Raw genomic sequence first — 21,396 nt, 5'->3', positions numbered from 1 at the left:
GCATGTACCCATAAGTACACACACGCATGCATGCACACGAATAAATGTTAAAAAAGCATCTGAAATACTAGGATTATTTTAAAGCTCATCTTTTTTTAAATATTTATTTATTATGTATACATATAAAAGATGATACAAGTGTTCCTGGTATTGAAATGATGTTCAAAAAGATGGAAATACTGATTTCCTGGATTTAGTCATTATATACTGTATCAATTTATCAAACCATCACATTACAATCCATAAATATGTACAAATGTGAAATTTCAATTTAAAAATGCAGTAAGTCATATGCAACATGAAACAAGAATGTGTTAACTATCTTTAGGTGTAGTGTAAAGTCGCTATGTACTCTTACATTGCTATGCAGCCAGCGCCACAACCCATCTCTAGAACTTTCTCATTTTCTCATTAGGATTTTTACATTTTATGCTTTTAAGAACAAAAAAATTAAATTCTACCTCATCAGTAAGCTCTCTCCCAGAGTTGGATCTAGGTCTCTGAGGGCCCATCACTTCCCCTGCTACCGTCTGCAAATCAGGTGCTTTTCCATTTTCCTAAAATTATAATTGTACAAACAGACTAAATGAATTTCTATAAATTTTAATTATTCATTACCATGCACACTTCTACAAAATTCCACAAATCAGAAAATAGAGCTTACTGAAAATGTAAATTAATGATTCCATTTTAGTCCTTTATCATTCTCTACATGTTGAAAGATATTAGACACCAAAATTACTGTTGCCCATGAAATAGTGCCTTAGTAGTATCACAAATATTTTATTTGAGCCCATTCAAAGCAATAGTTCTCTACTAAGATTGCAATTAATTCAAGCCATATGCGGATACTGCTAAAGACTTCTGTTTATATAAAGAGCTAGACAACAATATGTTAAAAATTCACATATAGTTGTTGCTGCATATTCTTCTAGATTAAAAAAAATCAATGCTTTAAAAAGACAAACACCACGTTGATTCTACAAAAAGAGACCGCTTGTGACCTCTACTGTATTGTTATAACAAGATGGTAATGTCACATTTCCAGGTCTGCTGACACTCCTCACCTCAGCTACTACATAAATTACCCCGAGTTCCAGAATTTGGCTGTGGTAAAATGCTATGCAGTTTTTTTGTACAGCCTAGTACATGAAGTGTTTTATATCTAGGAAAAGGAACTTATTAAAAATAGAAGCAGCTGGTTTTAAAAATACATGTAACATGCCACACACTTGGCATATATTAGCACATTTCATTTTCACAGAAAACTTTCAAGGTGAATACTTTTCCCATGTTTTATCAATAGGGCATCTAAGAATCAGATGCTAAATAACTAGCTAGCTCATTAAACTAGTTAGTAGCCAAGCCAGAAAGGGAAGTGAGGTGGTCAGGCATGGGAGACAAAGAAATATTTGGCCTAGAGAAGAAAGAGGGTTTCAGTAATTCAGTCAGCTAGTTATATGAAGCTTGAATTAGCCTATACCCAATATAATAGTAATTCACCAACCTGGGCAGTAACTATTTTATCTCCACTTGTAGCACTTGCCAAATCAAGAGAAGGCTGAGAATCTCTAACTGTACTCTCTGAAGCCACATTTGTAGTAAGGAGAGAATCAGATGTAATGTTGTCTTTGGGTACTGCAATGATAATAAAAATAATAATAGTAATAATAATGATAATGAAGATATTAATAACAGAAGAATAATACCAACAATTTTATACACACACACAAATAAAGAAGTATTTTTAACCTTTATTTAATTCTTATAACAAACCTATGAGAACAGTGGCTTTTATTATTTTTATTAAAAACAATGGCTCAAATGAATTATTTAACTTCTTCAAGACTGCACAGTTTATACATTCAAAGATTAGCATTTAAATTTCTGCTGTTTTAAGTCTTTCACTCCCATTTTCTTCCTACCACTTCCATAGCAATTCTTAGAGGGTTAAAAAAATGTAAAAGTCTGGAGTCTGAAAATACTCAGTAATATTATTTTAACTTATGGCCAGTAAGTTTTCAGCTTTTGCCAACTTATTCAAGAAATAATTTATATATCCTAGTTATCACAGCAGTTATTCTTTAGCACAAATTGAAGCAAAAGCAGAAAAGTTAGCTGAGAATCATAACAAATGCCTATACTCAACAAGTAGAGGCAGAAGATCTCCACAAATTCAAGGACAGCCCAGTTACATGCTAGTCTGGATGATATAAAACGACCCTATCTTACTTCTTCCCAACCCAAAGCAGAAAAGTTAGTTTTAACTCTCATATTTCCCAACCAAAATATTTCTCAGTTAATACTTGCCATCCAGATCAGGTGTTTTAAGAGCCTCAAGCTCCAATTCACTTTTCTTTTTTCTTGGTGGTGGTGCAGGTCGGGTTGGAGGTGGGGGTCTAGGAGGTGGGAAATTAGTTGGTGGTGGTGGGCGTGCAGGAACAGGCTTCTTTGTACTGGCTACTATATCAGGTTCTGGAGTAAGGTGCCTTGGGGGTTTGGCGGGAGCCACTTCTTCCGCAGCAGCAAAATCTTTAGCAGACAAAGAATCTGAGGATGCAGGATCTAGAATATCGCTTTCTTTGACTTCCATTGCTTCCTTGCTCAGTATTTCGGTTTCCAGTTCAGAAACATCAAGCTGCTCAGCTGAACTTACTTCAGCTACATTAGCAGTTTCGTCTACAGTCTTCTCACAGGAGTCCTCAGAAGGAAAACATCTTTGTGCTTCTAATTCAGCTTCTTCAAATACATTTGGACTGTCTGCCTTTTCAGAATCATGCTGTAGTTCGTGCTCTATGGATAATAGTCCAGGTATGTCACTAAAGTCTGTCTCAGCCACAGAAGAACTGGCAGTAGCCTGATCAGAGAGTCCTCTCCCTTTGGAATCCAAAGAGTCATCTTCTGATTGTAGTACTTTCTGACTTTCCTCAATAATACTTTCAATTATCTAATGAAAGGTTAAAATGCAGTTTTAAAAATAATGAAGTTATTTACAACAAAGTAATAGCTAATTCAATATATATGACAGGCAATGTCTGGAACACTTTATTGATTTTAATTTTTACACAAATGTATAAAGATTTGCTCCTATTGTCATAATTTTACAAATGAAGGAACTAAAGCATACATGGACCAAGTGATATGTCCAATGTTTTCAAGTTAGTCAGTGATAAAAATGGTATTAACTCCTGGAAGTTTGCTTCCAGAATCTATACACTTATACACTGTAATAGGGAACCTGTGTTATTATATCATGACAAAAGTTCAATGAACCCTGTAAAATGAAGCCATATATCTCCTCATGAAGACTTCAAATGTCAAGAGTTTATTTACATAGTTATGCCAAACTAGTTGCAAGAACCCCCTGCTGTCTCTAGTTAACAAAATCACGGAAACAAAATCCACCTAGGATTAGAATTGAACTCAATGCAGTCTGAACTCACGACTACATCAGAAAAGTTGGCAGCTGCAAGGTAATAAACACACTTGAATTAATTATAAGTCTTCATTCTTCAGACTCTGGGGGGGCGGTCTATGAATAGAGCTCCAACATCCAGCCCACACTGCTCCCACTCCTCCTATTTCTTACATCGAAGTGAAAAATATGCACAGGGGTCTATGTCTTCAAGTACTATTTAGAAGAAAATATATCTTCTATACAGTCTTGGCATTACTAACACATTAAATTCCCTGATCCACTCATACCAAACCTGAACTCTGCTTTTTCAATTCCCCAGCTCCTGTAAGTTAACGGAATATGTTGCAGACCTGCCCTGATCAGCTTTGTTACAATTCCATACTAGTAAAACTGGCTGTTATTCCTGTTCAGTAAGATTTGCCCCTGACTTCCCAGTATATTGCAAGTAATAGTTTTTCACTATCTTAAAAATTTTAGTACTAGAAATTTCCTCATTTTACCACATATAATATTAACTAAGGTTTACAACGTTTATCACATTTGGCATTTAATCAACATTAACGACTTTAGTGGTAACAGAAGTCAGATAACAATGTATGTGAAAATGAGTAACAGAGGTCACTGCGGAAGAGGAAGTGGAAAGAGTGTAAGAGCCAGAGGCAGTAAATGACTACAAGGAAACTAACTGCAGCATACAGCAGAGCAAATGAAGTGTGAACTCACAGAGGCTGTGACACCATGTGTGTATAAGACCCATGCAAGCTCACGTTAGACCAAATCCTAGCATGAAGAGAGGTTGTGGGCACAAAGCTCCACCCCTAGCCTAGAAGCTTCTGGCAATTGATAACTGTGTGAAGAGAGAGAGTCAGTTTTCTCAAGAGTGTGACCCCTGGTAAGTTGACCATGCTCTAGTGGAAGACCACACATCCAAGAATATATGGGCAAAACAAATAGGTTTTGATAGGTTTTGAAAAGGGCGAAAACACAATGTTTGAAGGGGAAGTAAAGGGGTGAATTTGGGAGGAACTGGGGAAAGGTGAATATTTTCAGAACACATAAGCAATTCTCAAAGAACTAAAGAATGACTAAAACGTGAAGACATAGAGTCAGCTGGGTACAATATAATTCTTAAAAATTACATTGCCTGGTTGGTTGCCTAGCATTTACTAGGCCCTCGGTTTGATCTTTAGTACCAGGGGGTTGGGGAGGAGGGCTTGGCTGTAAATAGAAAAAAAAAACTTCAAAAAAAAGTGACCCAGCATTTTTCTAAGCTGAAGGGAAGTTAGCCACAGGAGAGAAAGCTAACAGAATAAACTTCTCAAGTTCTAGAGACGAAAGGAAAGAAAGCTTTCTGTGTATCACATCCAGTATACTTTACCCTGTGATGGTCTCATTAGATAGCTAGATTATCTATTGTTTTTTTTTTTTTGTTTTATTTTATTTTTTTTTCAGAAGAAGGATCTGAGGGAAAACCATTAGGAAATTTCCCCAAATGCTACATAGTAAACAAAAATGTCCAAACTTAAAACCCAGGTAATCTTCCACATAATACTTTGGATAGGGAAAAAAGAATACTTAATTGTCAGCAATAGATGATAGAATATAGAAATAAAAGATGAAAACAAGTTTACAAATAAGGGGAAAATAATGGAAAAGGGGGCTTTTAGGCTTGTTAGCCTCCTATGTCTATGTGCAGAAGAAAACAAGGGATGGGGAAGAGCCACAGTAAGAGCAAGGTTATTACAAAGGTTTGACATGATCACTGTGTGTCACAGACAGGTTCATGTTATAAAAATAAGGCGTCAAGATGAGGCTGAAAATTTTGTCTTCCCTCGTCTGTTCTAGTCTCCCTCTTCTCTGACCTTACCATTCACTACAGCACGGACAACACAACACACAGACTACACAGGCTAGCTCGGCACATTCACTTCCTCACAACACACCATCAGTTCCTGGAGAACAAGCCACGCTCTTCAGTCTGCTGATGACACACACCTTTCATACCTATTTATGGTCCCTCACTGTCATTTTTAAATGGATTTTAAACAATGCAATGGGTAAAAAAAATAGAACTAAAAGCAACAAAGAGATGTTGCTGCTGCTACTCTTTATACATCAAAAGCTCACTGTTTTCTGAGTGATATAAAATGAAACCGAGATATTTCAGTATGACATTCTCATAACTTGGAGTTATTAGCCTCATCCTCAAACATTCTGCACATTCCCCATCTCTAAGCCATTGGTGATGTCTTTCCTCTTTTATCTCTGCATGCCAAAATTTTATACGTTCATCAAAAATCAGCTCACATGCTACTTTCCCCATAAAGTTAGTTCTGTTCCTACTGTCCAACAGGAGATTGTTTCTCATTGGGTTTTTATAATATTTTGTAAATTTGGTACAACATTTATTAAATTTATTTTCATCCAGTTTCCTGATTTTCTTTTTTACATATGGGTGTATACAGGCTGGCTTCAAACTCCTGATGTAGCTGGAGGGAGATCCTGATTCTGATTCTTTTCCTCTACAACCTAAGTGCTGCGGTTAGAAATTTGTACCACCAAGTTTACTCAAATTCCTCTTCTAAATGTAAGATACTCCTGAACACGTAGTTGGTATTATATTCCTATGGTCCTTTAACAATTAATGCTTAACTCATCTTAAAAGGCTAAAACTTTAAAAGATTGTTAAACCTCACTTTCTGTCCAACAGAATTTTCTCACTACTTCTTTGGTTTCTATTTAAATTCTCCTTCAAATCACTATAGACAGGATAAATTGGAAGTAGGTAACTGATTTTTAAAGGGGTGAAATTAAAAACTATGGAGGTGATGAATGTCTATAATCCTAGCACTTGAGTGTCTGAAGAAGGAGGAAGACAAGAAAAAATGGCAAAAAAATCAACAAGTTTCAACAATAAAAATGACTGAATATAACTTAAACCACTCGAGAGAAACATAGTAATGAAATATGAAGCACATATAAGCATGGTAAGAATAAAAGTTCTATTTACATTGTAACTGGGAAGAAAATAAATATATACAAATGGTTGAGAACCATCAAGAAAAAAAAAGAATCAAAGAAACTGCTCCACTGTAGAATTGTGGTTTCTGATTTTTAAAACCAGCTCTATGTTTATTCTATATGCTAATATACAAGAATACCTCTTCTCCCTAAAGGGATTTTTTTCTCTTTTATAGAAAAGGTATGATCAACATTAAAATCCATATTCTGCTATATTTATAAATTTTATAAGGGTAGAATAGTGTATGTAGTTCCACTGACAGCAAATTTGCCACCAATCCATCCCAGCTGTGGAGACACTTTCAGTTGTCATGACAAAAGGAGGGAGAGAATGCTACTGGTGTCCAGGCAGGTAGAAGAGTCCTGCACTGCACACAGTAGTGGCTGGTCCTCCACAACAAGGAGCATGAAGAGAGCTACTAATGGAGAAGCTCTGCAGTAGAGAAGGAGCTGTTTTGCTGGGCTCTAGAAACTTACTGGCTACAACAGTGCTCATGGCCCACAAAATACACAAAAACACTCAAAAATAAATGAACACAAATCTTTTTCCTTGGAATTCATGCTTACACTACTAATGGCCCATTTTACAATGCTTATTGTTTTAATTGTGCCTAATGTGTGTATTACAGGCTGAGGTTAGATAAGGATAATTGTGTCTTCGTCCATATTCTCTACCTTATTCTCTTGAGACAGGATTTGCCATAGAACCTGCTTTGCCTCCTGGTTTGCAGGCCAGAAAACTCCTGTTGGGATCAACCTGTCTACATCCCTGAACCCCCAAATGCAAGCATATGTGGTCAGGAATAGCTTTTTTTTTAACATAGATTCTGGGCATTTGAACTCAGGTCCCTATGCTTAAACAGTAAATGTTCTTACCCACTGAGACATCTCCCCACTCCCAGCCCCAAAATATGTATCTTGCATTTAGTCTCTCTTCTTGCGAACTAACTTCTGGAGCATCACAGCACTGATTATTTAAAAAGGCCTCAAGGATCCTATCAGTGTAAGGACTTCCTGGTATCTCTGACTCCTAAAGATAACATAATTTGCTACTATGAGCCTTTCAGTATCTGTAACTTCTATTTGTTTTTGCTGTTGTTGATGATTTGATAGAGTCTCAGTATATAGCCCTGGCTGTACTGGAGCCTGCTAAGTAAACCAGGCTGGATTCAAACTCATAGAGTTCTACCCGCCTCTAACTCTTAAGTGCTGGGATTAGATGTGTGCAACACCATGCCTGGCTCGGGACCTGCAACTTTTAATAGTAAACTCAAGATTTGGAACTCAGAAACCAATAAATATTTTGCTGTTGGTTTAATTGTTTTTGATTGTTTGAGACAGAATCACCCTTTGTAGCCCTGGTTGACCTAGAACTCACTATATATATCTCAAATATTCATCTTCTCCTGACTTCCAAGTGCTGAGACTAAAGGCCCGTGTCATAGTACTCAGAGGCCATATTAAACAAACAACTGTTTCAAGCATAAATTACCAAGTAAATGGTGACATGACTTCTAAAAAAGGCCAGTGTGTCTTCTACCACAAAGCTGATCATGCGAACATATGCTAAAACAATTAGTATGTACAGAACAGTATGCTGAAACAATACAGAAAATGTTCTAGCTTAAATGCATCGTATAAATTTGATATCCTCTATAAACTAAATTTGATATTATATCTTTCCAACCTTTTTAGATACATCTTGTCTCAGCTCTTGTACAGGGGACTCATTTCCAGCTTTTTGTGCTGTGTTCTCTGTTTCCTGTTTAAACAAGGAAAGAAACAGACCAAATGATGACTTTTATTTAAAAGTCTCCTCAAAAAGGATGCAAGGGGAGAAATAAAGCATTCTTAAGTCAAAGAAGACATGAGATTGTGTTTAAAACTAAAACAAAAATAATACTAAACAAAGAAACATAAAAAATACCAACAGATAGTATGCCATCTAGGACACTAGATTTGCAAAAAAATAAAAAGCAGTAAATATGTAATTTTTTAAATGAAAAAATTGAGCCTAATTTTCAGAAAGATTTATTTCTATTTTATACATATGGATATTCTGCCTGAGTGTGTGCATATACACAATATGGATGCCTGTAGAGGCCAGAAGTCACTGGGTCCCACGGAACTAGAGTTGCAGAGAGTTACGAGTTGCCACAGGGGTGCTGGGATCTAAATGTGGGTCTTCTGAAAGAGCAGCAGGTTACTCCAGACCCCTCAGCTTATCTTTTTAACACTAAAATATAATAGAGGGCTGGTGAGATGACTCAGAGGGCAAAAGAGCTCGTCACAAGCCTGACAACCTGAGTTCAATCCCTGGAACACCCAGCCTGGAAGGGGAGAACCAACTCCTGTAAATTGCCCTCTGATCTCCAGAGTTGAGATTAACATGTATGTGCCCCCAGTAATAATAATAATAATTTTAAATTTAAAACATTTAATAGATGATAAGAAGTCCAGAATATCTTTGTGGCTAGAAAACATTAGGATCAGAAATATTTTCCGGGCTGGAGAGGTGGCTCAGAGGTTAAGAGATTAAGAGGTTAAGAGGTTAATTGAACTCAGAGGTCCTGAGTTCAATTCCCAGCAACCACATGGTGGCTCACAACCATCTGTAAAGAGATCTGGTGCCCTTTACTGGCCTATAGGATATATGTAGGCAGAATATACATAATAAATAAATCTTATTTTAGAAAAACTATTTTCCTGGGGCTAAAGAGATGGCTCAGTGATTATGTACACTGAACTGCTCTTCCAGAGGATACAGGTTCAATTCCTAGAAACCAAATGGTGACTCACAACACAAGAGTCTGTGACTTCAGTTCCTCCAGGATAATCTAATACCCTCTTCTGGCCACTGCTGATACTAGGCAAGCAAAGGGTACACAGCTATGCATGCAGGCGAAACACTTATACACAAAATAGCTGAGGATCTCTGTGAGTTCGAGACCAGCCTGGTCTACAAGAACTACTTCCAGGACAGGCTCCAAAACCACTGAGAAACCCTGTCTCGAAAAACCAAAAAAAAAAAATACTTTCCAAAAGTATTACTATATAAATATATAAAATAAAAATCTTATGACACAGAAAAAAACATATTTTGAGAATATTTTTAAACTCTATATGCTTTAGATAAAAAGAAGCAAGATTAAACCAGAAGTTAAATGAAGGTTTCCAAAACACTAAAAGATGAATAAAATTGCCGGGCGGTAGTGGCGCACACCTTTAATCCCAGCACTCGGGAGGCAGAGACAGGCGGATCCTCTGTAAATTCCAGGCCAGCCTGGTCTACAAGACCTAGTTCCAGGACAGGCTCCAAAGCTACAGAGAAACCCTGTCTCGAAAAAGCGGGGGAAAAAGATAAATAAAATTAAACCCACCAAAAATACATATATATATATATATATGTGTGTGTGTGTATGTATGTATGTATGTATGCATTTATATGCACATATATACAAACATGTGGGAAGTTAGAAAGGTAGACATAGACACTGTATTGCTACAAGAGTAAAATAATCGTTTCATATATTTATAAATCTTGCTTTTTATATTTATAAAAGGATAGCAATTTAAATGCGACTTATGATATAATGAAATATCAATTCATAATTCTTTGTCACAGAGCTTGTTAGAGGAAGGCAGCTATAACTTTCAAAGACAAGTGATATAAGGCATATAGGATATATATATATATGTGTGTGTGTGTGTGTGTGTGTGTGTATTAAGATAGCACTTATAAAATTATCAGAAGATGAAGTTTTGCCAAAGATTACTACTGTTTAGTATAATTGAGTAAAATATTCTACTGAAATCTTTTATAGCCTTGAAACATTTTCAAGTTTGTTTCTTTGCATTCCTCAATATTTGGGGGAATACTATTAATTTTATTATAGAATCTGATCAAGGATCATTCCCCTATGGAATCTTAGGTATCAGGTAACATCTAAACTCTCTCACAGCCCATGAGGGCTTAACACGATGTGGCCCTCTTCCTACACACTTGATAGCTCATGTACATCTCATCACCACCCTCAATGCCTAGGTTCAGTAAACCCTTGCTATTAGGGTTCAAGTGACATTTTTGTCATGGAAGGCTTGCCTGACCATTGTTTAAAAAATATTTATTTGGTTTTATGTGTATATGTGTGTCTATTAGTGGAGAGATACGGGAGCTTGGAGCAGGAGGATTAAACAAGGAAGAGGAGAGATGAGGGACAACTAACACTAAAGGCCACATGAAAACAGTGCCCCAACTAGATATCTTTCATCACCAAGTGAAAACAATGCCAGGAATGGGCTGTATCTAGTTGAATCATTGGCCAAAGGGGCTCCTAAACATTGGCTATTGCCAAGGCTATTGGATGCTCTCCACAAACTGATGGCAAGGTCCTATTGCTGAAGACAATTCTTACACATCTTACTGAACACGGAGAATTTGAGCTGGTGCCTAATTAGAGCCTTCCCCTACTGACTAGTGTTTATGGTACTCTGCACGCTACCAGGAAAAAGGTAACCATCTACAAACCCCACGATCTACAATGATGACCTGCTTGCAAGATATACTGGACAGTAGTGGTGCAAACATGGGAGAAACCAACAACTCTCTGATTGGATTTAAGACCTACTCCACAAAATGGAAATCATGCCTAACATTGCTCAGGTGGCTGTGAATGGGTCTAGAGGAAAACAAAATACTATTGGATTGCTAAAGGAACATAGCAATAAAATGATGCCTAATGCAATTTTGTTATACCCATAAACAGTGCTTCCCTCAGCAATCATCAGAGAAGCTTCCTCTTGCAGTAGATGGTAACTAACAGACAGACCAACAACTAGACAATGTGGAGAGAGTGAGAGATTTTGGAACACTCAGTCTTAAATGGGATGTCTTCATCAAGCCCTTCTCCTCAGGGCTCAGGAAGGCTATGCAGAAGAGGAGGCAGAAAGATTCTAAGAGCCAGAGGGGATGGAGGGAGGACACCAAGGAAATAGTGTCTTCAAGACACAACAGGACTGATGGAGGGAGGGGAGCAGAAAAAAATGTAGAGCTCAATAAATATCAATAAAAACATATAAAAAAGACCCCATCCAAGCCAAAAAGCTATATTGCATTAACAACCACTCACATAAAAAATTAGTTTTCTACCAAATGGGAGTCTCAATGGGGATATTTAGTACACATAAAGGCAGATTTTATGCTCAGCAGTCAATGGCCAACACAAACTGAACTCAGTGGTATTTTGTAGACTTTTTGACTCCTATTGCTTTGTTTGGACATTTTTATTTTGCTTGTATAATAAATATGGTTTTCTAATTTTGTGCTTTTATGGATTTCGGTTGTATATGTTTGTACTTTGTTTTTTATGGTTTGTTTTTTGTTTTCTAAAGAAAGAGAGAAAGAAAGTGCATAGAGTTAGGGAGGTAGGGGAAGTGGGGAGGATCTGGGAGGAAGGGAGGATCTGGGAGGATTTGGGGGAAGGGAAGCTGTGATCAGAATATACTGTATGAAAATTTTTTCAATAAAAATAAAAATTAACTTAAAAATGAAAACAACATGTTTATTTATTTAATTTTATGTACATGTGTGTGTATGAGTGCATTTATGCACTGCATGACCATAGTGCCCATCAAGAGCAGAAGGTTTTAGATCCTCTGCAATAGAAATTATAAATGGTTGCGAGCCACCATCTGGGTGCTGGGAACCACACCTGGGCTCTCTGTAAGAGCAGTAAGCACTCTTACCCACTAATCTCTCTAGATCTTTTTACTGACCATCTTAAAGTAATTTTTCAGAATCTGAAATGAACTTTGTTATTTGCTTAATTTTTTTCTTCCTGTCCCATTAGAGTATAACAACTGTCTATAGTTAGGGTTTCTATTGCTGTGAAGAGACACTATGACCATGGCAACTCTTAGAAAAGAAAGTGCTATGGGACAATGGTCTGTACCTTGTCATTTATATTTTAAATAAATGCTGATTGGCCAGTAGCCAGGCAGGGAGTATAGGCAGGAGGACCAGGCAGGAAGTAGAGGCAGGGCAATGAGAATTCTAGGAAGAGGAAAGTTCTTTCTGCAGTCGTGACCCAGCCTCAGAGGAAGCAAGATGTGACCGCCTTGCTAAAAATGGTATGGAGCCACATAGCTAACACAGATAAGAATTATGGGCTAATATAAGGTATAAGAGTTAATAAGAAGCCTGAGCTAATGGGCCAATCAGTTTATAACTAATGTAGAGCCCTGTATGATTTCTTGGGACTAATCAGCTCGGGGACCTGGTGGGAGAGAAACCTCTGTCAACAGGAAGGCATTTAATTATTGTGTCTTGCTTTCAGTTTCAGAGGTTCAATCCATTATCATCACGGCATGAAGCATGACATGCATCTTGATCAGAAGGCAACAGGAAATCAACTGAGACACTGGGTGATATCTTGAGCATAGGAAACCCCAAAGCCCACTCCCACAGTGACACACTTCCTCCAACAAGGCCATATCTACTCCAACAAAGCCACACCTTCTATTAGTGCCACTCCCTATGAGTTTATGGGAGCCAATTACATTCAAACTACCACAACGACCACAAGAACGAGGACATTGCTTCTTGAGTCTACCATTATTTATGCAATATCTCAAATGGTGTCCAGCACTAAATAATCACTGCTAAATAGTGAAGGTCGAATAATGTATATTCTGGTTTTCCTTTGGTAAATATATAATAATATATACATCTTAAGTTTATATATTCTTTAATTGATTTCTGGATTTAAATTTTATTTGTTGAAATAGCACCTCACTATATAGCCCTGGTTGGTCTGGGATTCACTGTGTAGAGCAAACTCAAACTGCACTCATAGAGATTCACCTGCCTCTGCCTCACAAGTGCTGAGATTAAAGGCGTGTGCCAACTATGCCCAGCCTGCTTTTTTTAATGAAGTGCTTTTTCCTTTTATCTTTACGATTATAATAAAACATTTTCCCTTCCCCTATCTTCCTCTCAAACACTGCCATATACTTGTCCTTACAAGTTCATGGCATCTTTTTCATTAGTTGTTATTATATACATATGTGCACATAAATATGTATTCCTAAATATAACCTGCTCAGTCTATATGATGTTATTTGTATGTAGGCTTTCAGGGCTGAACATTTAGTATTGGATAACCACTTGGTGTGTTTTTCCCTGGGGAAGACTATCCCACTCTCAGTATTTCCTAGTTTTCTGTAGTTCTTTGTGTAGGTCAGAGGCCTTGTACAAAAGGAACTACTTATTAAAAACATGTATTTATTTACATATTTTAAGTGTATTGTTTTTCCTGCATGTATATATGTGCACTGTGTGCATGTCTGATCCTCTGCAACTGAAGGACTAATAGCTATAAATCAAATGTACATGCTGGAAATCAAATTTGAGCTCTCCTTAAGAACAAGTATTCTTTTTTTTTTCAAAAAAAGATTTATTTATTTATTTATTATGTATATAGCATTCTGCCTCTGTGTACGCCTGCATGCCAGAAGAGGGTACCAGAACTCATTATAGATGGCTGTGAGCCACTGTGTGGTTTCTGGGAATTGAACTCAAGGCCTCTGGAAGAGCAGCCAATGCTCTTAACCACTGAGCAATCTTTCCAGCTCCAGCCTAGGTTTAAACTAAAGAAGATCTAATCAAAACTATTTAGTAAGATTACTTGGACAAGATAATGAATATCTGAAAGATCATCTTTAAGAATAGTTATCACATAGCATCATCAATCCTACCAATTTTAAGTATTTTAATTTAATTATTCTCTAACTGTTTATTACCTGGAAAATCAAAAGCCTTTTACAACATAATTTAAAGGAAAATTTCTTCATTTAAGCTATTAAAAATTACATGAAAATTTTCTAGGCCCCCAATTTGATTTGTTTTAATTAGTATTTACAAAGATCCTGGTTAGCACTCTTACACTGAAAAAAACTGCCAAGCAGTGATTAGATTTCTATTTTATATAGCTTACCAAAGCTCTTTTGGACTTTGCACTTGAAATGTAGCAAGCTGCTAAGTCAGAAGTTAAAAGGTGTCATATAGCACCAGCCAAAGGACCTGATCTTCAGGGAAATGAAGTCAATCAGAAAATTTCTTAGTAAAATCTAAATATACATAAGTCAACTATAATTTCACTGAAAGAAAATCAAAGTAGTTGACTATATATAGCCCTAGATCCTTCTGATAACACCTCTGTCAGGCTGGGAAGATAAGGCAATAGAAATAAAGTATGTGACAAGACAGCATCATCAAGTTAATGATACTTGAGACACTCTTTATTATCTTCTTATAGGGGGGAATGTTCTTTACTCAAACACAAAACTAAGTTCCTACTTTCCCAATATCATGTTGTTTCTCTAGTCTGTATCACAGTATCAGAAACACACTTTAGTAAAAGGTATAATTCATGATTCAGTTTTTAGTCATCCATGTAGAAGTTATGTTCTACTTGTGTTGACTAATATAGTTGCTTATACTTTCCCTATTATAGGACTTGAACATTTTACTTTTAATACACATGTTCCCCACTCCCAGTTCACCCATAAAATCTATACTATTTTCCCCTCCCAGGAATATCCATGTCCCCCTGAGTCCCTTCCTCTATACCTAACCTCTCTGTGACTACAGATTATAGCTTGGTTATCATTTATTTAATGGTTAATATTCACATATAAGTGAATACATATCATATCTATCTTTCTGCATCTGGGTTACCTAACTTAGGATGACTGGTCAGGAACAGGAGGAACAGGTTGGGAGGAAGAGGGAAGATGTGGTTAAGGGAAGGAACGCAGAGAGAGACAGAACTGTGGGGCATTTGGTGGTATAGAAACCTAGTGCAGTGGGAAAGTCCTAAAAATATACAAAGGTAATAATAATGAAGACTTGAAATAATGAGGGAGACAGAGTCCCAACTAGCCATCTCTAGGGGTCCCATGAAAATCCCCAAGTAATAAAGGCTACTGCTAAGACAACAGACTGCTCCTCTCAAACAGACAGCAAGGACTCTTTGTTGAAAACATCCATGCAACTCACTAAATATGATGGAGAAGTCAATCTGGTGCCTACACAGAACTTTTACCTCTACGTTCTAATGTCTTTGGTATGGGAAGGTACTCTTCAGGCTACCAAAGAAGAAACATAAAATCCAACCCATCCACAAAACCTTTGATCTATAATGCTGTCCTGCCTACCAAATAAGCTAGGGCAATGGCGGCACAAAGTTTGTCGGAGTAGCCAAGCAATATCTGATTTGACTTAAGGCCCACTCTAGGAGATAGAAATCATACTTGACACTGCTTTGGGTGACCAAGAACCAGACATTAGACAGCCCAGAGACCCAGGGTAAAATCAAACACTAACTACTGGTTTATGGAATATATACATATTTGATGGAGGAAGGTCATTGGCTAATAAAGGCACTGCCCTGGCCCATTTAATTGGTTAGAGGATAGGTGGGAGGAGAAAACAGGACAGAACGCTGGGAGGAAGAGGAAGTGAGGTCAGAGACTACACAGCTCTGCTTTCTCGGGAGCAGATGCCTGAGAGAGAGACGCGATGCCCCGCTCCTGGGATGAAGCTCCGACCCAGGATGGACTAGGCTAGAATCTTCCCGGTAAGACCGGTTCTCACAGATTATTAGAGATGGGTTGATCGGGATGTGAAAATTAGCCTGTAAGTGCTAGAGCTAAAGGGCCAAGTAGTGCTTAAAAGAATACAGTTTGTGTGTTGTTATTTCGGAGCATAAGCTAGCCTAGCGGGCGGCTGGGGAGCTGGGGTGCTGGGGACGCGGCCCCGCCGCCCCTAATACTACATTTGGCGCCCAGACGTGTGAACAACTAAACCCACTTAAAAAACCTGAGAAGACTTAAAAATAAGGGAGCGAGAGTTTAACACAGATTTTTGCTGTTTGTTGGTGGCATGCTGTAGAGAGATTTCCTGATTCGGCAACAGTAGCAGAAAAAAAAAAACGCTGTGTCATTTTAAAGTGCGACTTCCTGGGGCTGTGCCGCCATTGTGATCTCTGTCTGGCTCCTGCGGGAGACAGAGCTTTTGAATGGAGCATTTGGAGTAAAGTGCTACGATTTGTTTGATGGCAACTAGACTCACTGTGTTCTCGGTTCTGCTCTGCTTGCTAGAGGCAAGCAAGCGCCTCATCTAAGAGAGGCTTCCTGACTCAGCTTTAGCTGCAAAGCCTGCAGCTCATTAAGAGGTCCTGCCACGAAACACTTAAACGGTGTTGACGAAAAGCTGAATGCATGCTTTTCAATTTTCAGCCGTAGCAGGAAAAAAGCTGCGCCGTTTAAAAATGCCGGCTTTCTGGGCTGTCCTGCCAGGGAAAACTCTGACTGTTTGAGGCAGGAGGGCCGGCTACTGAGAGAGGACTTGAGTGTTGTCTGTTGTAGCTCACTTGCTGGCAGGGACCTTGAAATGCCATACAGTTGTTGCAGTAAACATGGCTACAGCCTGTATATCCGCCATGAGGCTGGAAAGCTAAGGAATGGACTGGATCTAGCTGGCAAAGCCACGCCTTTAATCCTACTGAGATCGCTTGGTAAATTAAAGATTCATGTGGTCAGAAAAAGAGAGATATACAGTAAAGAGAGATTCAAAGACAGAAAAAATTTCTGAATGGTTTAAAGTGTGTTAAAAATATATGCAGACTAAAAGTTAAAGTTCTTAAAGTAAAAAAAAAAAACAAAAAAAAAGGAAGAGAGTTGTGTGTGGTAGCACACGCCTTTAATCCCAGTGCCTAGAAGGCAGAGACAAACAGATCTCTGTGAGTTCAAGGTGTAGCAGTGTACACCTTTAATCCCGAATGCCTGGGAGGCAGAGACAGGCGGATCTCTGAGAGTTCAAAGACAGCCTGGTCTACAGAGTTACTTCAGGTCAAAGATACAGAGAACCTGTCTCAAAAAGCAAAAAGTTAAAAGTAAAAATAAATGAAATAGAGGTTAAAACAAAGGTGTAATAAGATGGAAAATAAACAGAGAATTTTGATACTGTATGATATTATGCTCTCTTTGAATTGTTTGAATGCTGAGGAAGGACAAACAACTGCTAAAAGATATTTGTTTATAAATGCTGCTGAACTAATCCAACATAGATACTTTGAAAATGCCTTAAATTTGAAATTTGGATCTAAAGACATGATACTTTGGAAAGGAGTTTCTTATTTTGTTTTCACAGAGGATGAGACGCTGTTCATTTCTTCTATTCCGATTTGGTATGATGGACCACGCCCTCCTGAAGGGTTGGTGTGAACGCCTTCAAAAAATTACTTCGCTGAACTGCCAACTGAGATGAAACTAGCACACAGGTTATACCATGAAAGACCAAATTAACGACGCCCCCATTCAGCAGGAAGCAGTTTGGAGAGAAATAACTGCGCCCAAATTCCCAAAAAATGTTTATAAATGTTCTTTTACATTTAAAGGGGGATATGATATAGATATGAATAATTTGCATTAGTATAGATTTTGCTTTATTGATAGAGATTTAAGGTCAATTTTGTTATATGTATAAGTGTTTCTGATTTTGATTAAGGTATTGTGATTGTGTAGTTCATTTAAATATGTACTGTATAATTAAGAAATATAGGTTGTTAATGGATAATCATCGATAATAGTAAAGCTTGTAGTTATGTTAGTTAGATTTTCTAGATATATAGAGATGTATTTCAGTTAGATAGACATTCTTCATGTCTTTCAAAGATTACAGAATAGGACATTTAATGTTTTAATAACTGAGGACTTTTCATGACAATGAGACACTCTGCTTCTGGCAGCACCAATCTACTTCAAGAGGAAGATGGGCATCGAAGAGGCTCGTTATGGAGTTTTGATAGCCATTTGGGCAAGAAACTGCTCTTGCCTGGACTATTGCATAAACTGGACACAGAGAACCCGCGGAGAGAGGACTACTGAACTTGCCTAAGGTGAGATGATCTTTTGGGGTTCCTGATTCATGAGAGAGTCTGTGAGACATTCTGCAGGACACAACAGATAGTGACTGAACTGACTTTGAATTTTCCTGCTTTATGGAAATGTCTGCTGGATACCATGGGCCTGAAGGCTGAAGATGGATGCCCCAACGGTACAGAGGAACTTTGGGTGACTATCCAGGCAGCGAGATGTCTGTCATTTCTAGAGTTTGAAGTTTCTTAGTTCTTGTTTACTTAGGTAATATTATATCTTTCTGGAGTCTTTGATGGAGTTAAGAATAGTTAGTTATAGTTATAGTTTTCCTTAGTTATGATAAAGATTATTGTAACTTTTACTTGATAACTGTTTTGTTATATGTAATTTTGCTATGTTAAATCCCTTTTTTTTTGTTTAAACCGAAAAAGGGGAAATGATGGAGGAAGGTCATTGGCTAATAAAGGCACTGCCCTGGCCCATTTAATTGGTTAGAGGATAGGTGGGAGGAGAAAACAGGACAGAACGCTGGGAGGAAGAGGAAGTGAGGTCAGAGACTACACAGCTCTGCTCTCTCGGGAGCAGATGCCTGAGAGAGAGACGCGATGCCCCGCTCCTGGGATGAAGCTCCGACCCAGGATGGACTAGGCTAGAATCTTCCCGGTAAGACCGGTTCTCACAGATTATTAGAGATGGGTTGATCGGGATGTGAAAATTAGCCTGTAAGTGCTAGAGCTAAAGGGCCAAGTAGTGCTTAAAAGAATACAGTTTGTGTGTTGTTATTTTGGAGCATAAGCTAGCCTAGCGGGCGGCTGGGGAGCTGGGGTGCTGGGGACGCGGCCCCGCCGCCCCTAATACTACACATATTAGAGTACTACTCAGCAGTAAAAAACAAGGACTTCTTGAATTTTGCATGCAAATGGATGGAAATAGAAAACACTATCCTGAGTGAGGTAAGCCAGACCCAAAAAGAGGAACATGGGATGTACTCACTCATATTTGGTTTATAGCCATAAATAAAGGACATTGAGCCTATAATTAGTGATCCTAGAGAAGCTAAATAAGAAGGAGAACCCAAAGAAAAACATATAGGCATCCTCCTGAATATTAACCTTCAGCAGGCGATGAAAGGAGACAGAGACAGAGACCCACATTGGAACACTGGACTGAAATCTCAAGGTCCAAATCAGGAGCAGGAGAAAGAGCACGAGCAAGGAACTCAGGACCGCGAGGGGTGCACCCACACACTGAGACAATGGGGATGTTCTATTGGGAACTCACCAAGGCCAGCTGGCCTGGGTCTGAAAAAGCCTGGGATAAAACCGGACTCACTGAACATAGTGGACAATGAGGACTACTGAGAACTCAAGAACAATGGCAATGGGTTTTTGATGCTACTGCACGTACTGGCTTTGTGGGAGCCTAGGCAGTTTGGATGCTCACCTTACTAGACCTGGATGGAGGTGGGTGGTCCTTAGACTTCCCACAGGGCAGGGAACCCTGATTGCTCTTTGGGCTGACGAGGGAGGGGGACTTGATTGAGGGAGGGGGAAGGAAATGGGAGGCGGTGGCGGGGAAGAGACAGAAATCTTTAATAAATAAAAAGAAAAAAAAGAAAAAGTAGTAATAAAATGACTCCTAATTATATACTGCCCACTCATAGATCAGTGCCTTATTCGCCCAACATCAGAGAATCTCCCTCTTGCAGCAGATGGGAAAGCAGATGGGAATAAACATAGAGCCATACAATACCCTCAGCCATACAATATGCAAAGAGCCAGGACTTAGAACACACAGCTCTGAATGGGATGTCTCAATCACATCCCTCTACTCAGGACTCAGAGAACCCTGAAGAAGAGGAAGCAGAAAGAGTGTAAGAGCCAGAGGGGGATGGAAGACACCAGGAGAACAGGTCCTCTAAATCAACTGAGCAAAGCTCATATGAACTCAGAGACTGAAGCAGCAAGGACAGTGCCTATACCAGGTCCTTTGCACATATATTATAGCTTTCACTTTAGTATTTTTATGGGACCCTGAGTGTGTGAATGAGTGGGTCTCTGATTCTTGTGCCTTCTTTTGGGGTTCTTTTCCTTTCCTTGGTTTTGCTCTGTCAAAATGAAAAAATTATAGAGATGGAAAACAAATTTGGAGATGATGTGGGGCATTTGCAGCATGTTAACTATAAAGCGGTAGCACAAGAACTGTGTTGATGACAGTTCTGCATCTTGGTTGTGGTGGTTACACAGACACACAGAGAAAATACTGACATTCACACTGAACCAATGGTTTTGATACTGTTCTATAATTAAGCTATAACCATCAGGGAAACTGGCTGAAGGATATGCAGAACATCTTCATACTATATTTGTAGCTCCCTGTGACTTCATACTTATTTTGAAGTTAAGAAGGTAAAAAGGGAACACTATCCATTCTCATATTTATTTACTAAATATGTACATTTGTTATCTAATTTTAGTCAAGTATGGACAGTCTTTAATTACTGGTGTAAAGTAGATTCTTTAAACCTATTTGTTATAACGTATAAATACCTTAGAGCCAAGTATAAAGCATAAAAAGCATTTGCTTCTAGAAATAAAGACTAAGAGGTAGGGGCTGAGGAATAGAAGAAAAGGCTCTTTTCATTATGTTTCTTTTGCTCTATAGATATTTAACCCATTTCTATGTGTTACTTTTAAAACATGTTTTATGGAAATAGTAAGTAGAAAGTTATAAAATAAAAGGAAGAATTATGATAGAACTTTTCTTAAGCATCCAGTTAAAGAAAAAGGAAAGAGTTTTAAACTCTCTTATACATTATTCTCATTTTCCTTTATAATCTCTCCTGAGAAATGATAGCCTAAATTCTGTTTATCATTACTCTGCTTTCTTCCCAGTTTATTGTTTATATCTCCTTTTTCCTTTTTTCTTTGTTTGTTTGATGGAGACAGGGTCTCATGTAGAACAAGATGACCTCAAATCCACTATGTAAACAAAAATGATTTTGAATTTTTTATTCT

At 38.1% G+C, this 21,396-nt stretch overlaps 1 protein-coding gene across 4 annotated transcripts in view; it reads right to left on the bottom strand.

Annotated features, from left to right (window-relative positions):
- LOC121439854 (WD repeat-containing protein 44) overlaps window positions 1–21,396 on the bottom strand; it is a 109,132-nt gene that overhangs the window by 44,187 nt on the left and 43,549 nt on the right. For 3 of the 4 annotated variants that reach the window (XM_041640465.1, XM_041640467.1, XM_041640468.1), the window contains exons 3-6: window positions 8,127–8,201; window positions 2,311–2,947; window positions 1,508–1,638; window positions 462–557 (exon numbers count right to left, since the gene is read on the bottom strand). In XM_041640465.1, the coding sequence (XP_041496399.1) occupies window positions 462–557; window positions 1,508–1,638; window positions 2,311–2,947; window positions 8,127–8,201 (939 nt within the window). The remainder of the gene's footprint in view (window positions 1–461; window positions 558–1,507; window positions 1,639–2,310; window positions 2,948–8,126; window positions 8,202–21,396) is intronic. The other variant, XM_041640466.1, reaches the window with a different exon arrangement.

The sequence above is a fragment of the Microtus oregoni genome, unplaced genomic scaffold (genome assembly GCF_018167655.1).
Source record: "Microtus oregoni isolate MIOR12 unplaced genomic scaffold, Mior012 000063F_ref0000156, whole genome shotgun sequence".
Taxonomy (NCBI): Eukaryota; Metazoa; Chordata; class Mammalia; order Rodentia; family Cricetidae; genus Microtus; species Microtus oregoni.
This window is presented reverse-complemented; position numbering and strand designations above follow the sequence as displayed.